At 19.3% G+C, this 7225-nt stretch overlaps 1 protein-coding gene across 1 annotated transcript in view; it reads right to left on the reverse strand.

Annotated features, from left to right (window-relative positions):
- PGSY75_1146800 (hypothetical protein) overlaps positions 1-6582 on the reverse strand; it is a gene marked incomplete at both ends in the record, with an annotated part of 9073 nt that extends 2491 nt beyond the window's left edge. Inside the window, 2 exons of the mRNA XM_018786580.1 lie at positions 1-5269; positions 5394-6582. The exon at positions 1-5269 is cut by the window's left edge and continues 2491 nt beyond it. Of these exons, the coding sequence (XP_018641375.1) occupies positions 1-5269; positions 5394-6582 (6458 nt within the window). The remainder of the gene's footprint in view (positions 5270-5393) is intronic.
- Positions 6583-7225: the final 643 nt, after the last annotated feature.

Raw genomic sequence — 7225 nt, forward strand, 5'->3', positions numbered from 1 at the left:
TCATTTTGTATTTGTTGGTTTATCATATGTATATTTTTATTATATTGATTTTCATATACTAAAGGATGATAATGGTGATTCATCATCATCATATTATTGTTATTACCATCAATGTTATTGTTATTATTATTATTATTATTATTATTATTATTGTTGTTGTTATTATCATCATTGTTGTTATTATTATCATTGTTGTTATTATCATCATTGTTATTATTATCATCATTGTTATTATTATCATTATTATTAATTTTTGAATGATATTCTGTTTGGTTTATAGAACTGTTATTTAATGTATGAGTATTATTTTCTTTTCCTACTTCTTTGAGATCATCTGTGTAGATAAAATTTGCGGCACCATCTGTATTTTGTTCATTCATATAAAAATTTTTATTACTATAGCTATAATAATTGTTGTACATATTATTATTATTATTATAATTATAATAATTGTTGTACATATTATTATTATTATTATAATTATAATAATTATTGTAAATGTTCATATTGTTGTCATATATTTGGTTGTTATTAATATTATTATTATTACTAATATTGTACATGTTAATAGGATGATAGCTAATCTTTGTTGCTGTATCATTAAGCATATGAATGTTATCATTTTTATTATGACACATATTATTATTAGAATATTCTTTATTAAATGAACATGTATTATTATTCATATATGAGTTATTATATATATATGTACTATTATTAGTTATCTCTGGATTATTTATATATTGATTATTATTTGTATAACACAAACCATTTGTATATTGTTGTATATCAGAAAAATTCTTATCATCATTTGGTATATATTCTATGTTATTTTGATTATATTTCTGATGAGAGTTATTTGAATAAAAGGATTCATCTTGAACATTATTATTTCCATTAAAATAATAATTATTATTATAATTATTATAATTATCATTATTGTATGTTTCTACATTTTTTTCATCATCATTATGATGTGCTTCTACATTTTTTACATCATCATTCTCATATGTTTCTATATTTTTTTCATTGTCATATTGATTAGATAATAATTCATTGGTATTTCTTAAAAGAGATGATGAATTTTGATTACATAAAATTTGTAAATTATCTTCATGATATGTATTATAATTTGTATGCTTGTTATTATACATACAATTATTTGAATCTACTAAAATATCCTTATTAATATTATTAGGTGAGCAATCATTTGATATAATATTATGGTTAATATATGGTGTGGAATTTGTTGTCGTATCCTTATTGATGTCATTTATTTTCGTACTATCATTATGACAATCAAATAAATCTATATTGTTATTATTATTATTATTATTATTAATATAATTTAATGTCATGATATTTTTTTCAACTGATGTTCTATTATCTGATTTATATTGTGTACGTACATTTATATATAAACCTTCATTTTCATTATTGTTCATATTATTTATATCATTTTGTATTAACTTATTATCATTAACCATATTGGATGTATTGTTTATTATATCATTATTCTTGTTTTCTTCATTTTTATTATGTTTCTCATTTGTGTTGATATTATTTTGATATTTTTCCTTTAAAGTGTTAGGGATCACAAATTGATTATTATTATTATTATTATTATTATTATTTTTATTTTTAATATTTATATTCATATCTGCATCATGATTTATTTGAGTGTTTTGACTAAGTACCATTTTATTTTCCTCAGTTGTATTATTATGAAGTTTTTTATTAAGTTCTACTTCAATAATTTGTCCCTGTATTTCATCATCTTTTTCTTTTTTCATTTTTTCTTCTTCTATATTATTATTAATTTGTACATGTTCCATATTTAAATGATTTGTGTATATATAATCATATTTATTTTGGAAGCATACTGAATTGTTCATGTTATTTATCTCACTTTTTATATATTTTTTTTCACAAGGTGAATATGTCTCTTTCTTAAATGAATGTAAATTTTCCGTATTATTCTTTATTAATTGTTGAGAATTTATAGAATTATAATAATTATTCATACAATTATAATCATATATAGAATTCATACTAGAAACATGATTCATTTGTTTTATTAGTTGTTTGTCTTCATCATTATATTTATTTAAAGGTACACTTAAATGATTGTTTGAATATACATTTGTTATATTTTCTTTATCATCTTTAATATTTGTACTATAAAAATGATCTAATTTATTTTTATTTTCATTATTTTCCTTTAATTCATATATATTGTTATTGATGAATATATTTATATTATTTTTATTTTCTTCTTCTTTTTTAATTTCATTATTTACTTTGATCAGAAAATTTGAATCTGATATATTTTTTTCTAAGGACACTTTTTTTTTAAGATCATTAGTAAAATATTCTTCATTTGTATTTTTTAAATTTTCATTTTGAGGAATTATTAAATTATTTTCATTTATCATACTTTCATTCATATTATTAAAATTTTCTTGAATATGTGATGAATTATTATGATTATTACATATAACTATGTCATTATTTTTATTATTTAAAAAAATATTTGAATTATTTTTACTATATATATTATGGTTTTCATTACCATATTTTGTTATTAAACAGTTCTTTTCTTCAATTTCTATTTTGTTTGATTTTGTCCATGGGTGTTCATTTATTTTGTGACCGTTCATTTCATCTTTTATATTTATGTTGATATTGTTTAAGATGTTGTTTGTTTCATGTTGTGTTTTTGATATGAAATTATTTGAGTTGTAAAGCTCGTTTTCATTACTTTTAAATATTTCTACAGTATTGTTTTTTATTGTTTCATCATTATTATTTTGTTCATATATTTGTTCAATATTATGATCTGTATGTTGTTCAGAACTTTTATTTTTCTGGTTATATATATTTGTTTTATTGTTGTTGTGTGGGTTTCCTATATTTTCTGGATTGTCATTTATTTTGTAAATGCTATCATCATTATATTCCATATTTTTTTTTTCTTCATATAAATCATTAATATTTTGAAATGAGTAGGAACCTAGATTATTTATATTAGAACTATTTAAAATAACTTGATTGCAAATTGTTTCCTTATTTTGTGTATTATCAGATGAATTATTTAAGTTTCCATCATCCATAGTATTATCCTTTTGATTGATATCATTATTGATAGTATGTTTATATATTATTTCGTTATTATTGCAATTATAAGTATTATTATTTATGGGCATATTATTTGATGCATCCATTAACATCATCATACTGTCATTTATGTTGGTGTTGTTGTTGTTTTGGTTTATAGGATTGAAAGTATATTCTTCCGCTTTTTTATATATTTGATGATTATTAATTTGAGAATAACTAGAAGGAATATGATCACTTTCATTTTTTCTATTTAAATTATTTGATGGTGTTAATATGTTATGATTTAAGTTGTTGTTATAATGAAATGTGCTTATAGGCGGAAAATTATTTGAATTTACATCTTTATTAGTATCTGTATGAATATGATTAAATGAATTGTTTTGGGTTTCATCATTTTGATTTATATTACATAATTGTTTTTGTTCTGTATGTTGCATGTTATCATATATATTGTAAGGATTATTGAAATTATTATGTGCCATATAATTATTATAGTAAGGAGTATGAAAATTATTATATGGAACATAATTATTGTTGTAGGTATTCTTATTGTTATTATATGAAATGTTCATATTATTGTATATGTGGTTAGTATTATGTGGATAATTGGAAGTGTTATATTTATATTCTTTTGTATTGTATCCACTCGGAATACAAATATTATTAATATTATCATTATTATTATTATCATTATTATTATTATTATTATTATCAAGTATCATATTGTTGTTCTCACAATTTAGGCCCCCCTGCTTATTATGTAGAAAAGAATTGAATGTATTCTTTCGTGATATATCCGAAGAAGTAATATACTTGGAATATGAATTATCATTAGTGTTTTCAATAGACGATATGCCATCATTTAATAATTCTATATTTTTTATTTCTTTAATATTATCATTTTGTTCATTTATTTTTTCATTTAAATTGTTTGGGTTATTATTGTTTATATTATGATTTTGATGAAAATCATATTTTGGATTCAATGAAAAATCGTTTTTATTTTTATCGCTTTTGTTTAATGTTATATGACTACTATCACTATCATTATCATTATGACCATCATGATTGATTATATTATTATCATCATTTTTTTTAATTTTTGGTATTAATAAATTATTTATTTGTACATTGTTAATATTATTCATCATAGGATTATTATATAAAATGTTTGGATTTATGTTCATATGATTTTTATATAAATTATTTTGTATATAAGTATCATTATCTAATTGATTTATATAATTCATGTTATTAAACATATTGTTATTATTAATCGATATATCATTAATGTTATTATTTATATTTTTGTTGATATTATTACATGCTGTATTGTTATATATATTAGTTTCCATATTATTTATATTAGAGAAATTATATGAGTTTGTAAAATTATTTACATTCAAAAAATTATTCATATTGTTTAAATTATTGCATGATTCTAAAGGGTTCCCTCTTTGAGAATCCTCAGTAAAACTAGGATTATTAGTATATAATCTGTTCATTGAATTGTTAAAATAGTTATTATTATTATTATTATTATTATTATTGTTATTGTTATTATTATTATTATTATTATTGTTGTTGTTTATATGATCTATTATATTATTATTTTCTTTCATGTTGCTTTTGTCTACGTTCATATTATTTAAATCTGTAATATTATCAATATGGTTGTTATTTATATTATTAAGAATATTTTCATTATTGGTAATAATACTAGAATGCTCAATAGATGAAGAATTATTCAGTTGTTTTTCATTTTTATAATTATTATTACTACTATTATTACTATTACTATTATTATTACCACTACTATTACTATTATTATTACCACTACTATTACTATTATTATTACCACTACTATTACTATTATTATTATTATTATCAGTATTGTTTTTGTTTTTATCTTCTTTTGATTTATATAAATACAAAGGTGTTTTGATTATATGCTTGAATGTAATATGTCGATCGGTATTTATTTGTATTTTTCTTATAATACTAACACTACATTTCTTCCCACTTCCATATATATTTCCATTATTAAGAATAAATACATGTAAATAATTATCTGTATCTTCTTTCTTTACTCCTAAGCATATACAAATGCATCTGTGAATATTGTACAAAGTCATACCACTATGAATACCTAAAAATTATGAATTAAAAAAATAAATAAATAAATATTAAAAAATAGTGAATATAAATATTATATATATATATATATAAAGACAAATATATTATATATATATATTTTAATTTTTGTGTGTTACCTATATATCGGCATATATATTTATTGTTTAATGTCGTGCATATTTTCAATTCTATAATATCATATTCATTAATATTTTTATAAACACGTAAATGTGTATCTAATTCTGGAGAGTATATGTTAGAGTTCTTATTATTCATATTATTATTATTATTATTATTATTATTATTGTTGTTGTTATTAATGGTTTCATTTTGAATATTTTTCATAGAATGATCAAAATTATTGTTATGATTATAATTATTTTGTAGATTGGGTACATGTGTATTATTTAAATGATATGTATTATTTAGTTCAGGATATATATTGTTCATATGTATATTATTGTTATTCAAATTATTTGGGATAATTATATTTTTATATTCATTATTTGGAAACCTTCTTGTTTCTTCTAAATTATTTTTATTGTGCATATTATAATTAAAGTATTTATTAATATTGTTATTATGATGGTTGTTATTTATGTCTTGAAATAAATTATATAATTGACTTCCCCTGGAAGATGCATAATATGTGTTCATAAACTTATCATTATTATTATCATTATTATTATTATTATTATTATTATTATTATTATGTAATGATGTACTGCCAAACTTATTATCCAACATGTACTTATTTTTTATGTTATTATCAAAAATGTTTGTTTGATTTATACAAGGGATATTATCATTTTTCATCAAACTGTGATAATAATTAGTATAAAAGTTCGGGTCATAATTAAACATTTGTTTCCCTATTTTATAACCATTTACTACATGTTCTAAAGAGAAATTGAACTGTTCAATAGCTGGAAAAAATGTAACGTTTTCGTTTTTTATTTTTTTTATTTTCTCTATAATACATTCAATATAAGGCATTAAAGAAGGATACAAAATTAATGCTTTAGTTAAAAAATCGGAATATAAAAAGGTTTTATACAAATCATTTATACTGACCTTTTTGAAACGTAAAATTCTATCTATATAAAAATTAGTGTTTATCAAATTTATTAATTTTCTTTTTATTTCATGATCATCTTCTTCCTTAATCTTATCATTTTCATCAAACTTGTTTTTGGTTTTATAAGAATAATTAATTTTAAAGTCATCAAAAGATTTGTACAGTAAAATATAATTATTCTTTATATCATCTTCGCCTTCATTTTTATTTAATATAATATCATTTTTATCTTCTTTTGTATGACTCATCTTTTTTTTTTTTTTTTCTTTTTCTTTATAAAAAAAGATAAAGAACAATATATTTTATAGGAATAAAGGGTTGTGCTAAATTATATGGAGGACATACAAAAATTAAAGATAAAAAAATGAATAAATAAATAAATAAATATATATATATATATATATATATATATATATATATATGTAAAAAATGTGCTAAAAAAAATGAAAAAAAAAATAATTATGACGGAGGTAAATTTTTTCTGTACGTATATATACATTCACATGTACGTATTGTATATATATGTATACATTTACACTTATATAAATATATGTAAACACATAGACTTATGTAAGTATATTTATACATTTATACTTATATAGATACATGTATGTATTTATAGCTATATCTATACATTCACATGTATATGTATATGTATGTGTATACATTTACACATATATAGATATATGTATACATTCACGTATATATTTTTGCTGGTAAATGTTTTATTGTTTTTTATCTTATAGATGAGAAGGTTAAGTAAATATATCCCCTGAAGATTTATATATAAATATATATATATATATATATATATATACATAGTAATTTTTAAATATTATGTAAATGTGTAAACATTTAGACATGTAATTTTACTTCTATAAGAAGGAACAT

This window comes from Plasmodium gaboni, chromosome 11, assembly GCF_001602025.1.
Source record: "Plasmodium gaboni strain SY75 chromosome 11, whole genome shotgun sequence".
NCBI classification, from domain to species: domain Eukaryota; phylum Apicomplexa; class Aconoidasida; order Haemosporida; family Plasmodiidae; genus Plasmodium; species Plasmodium gaboni.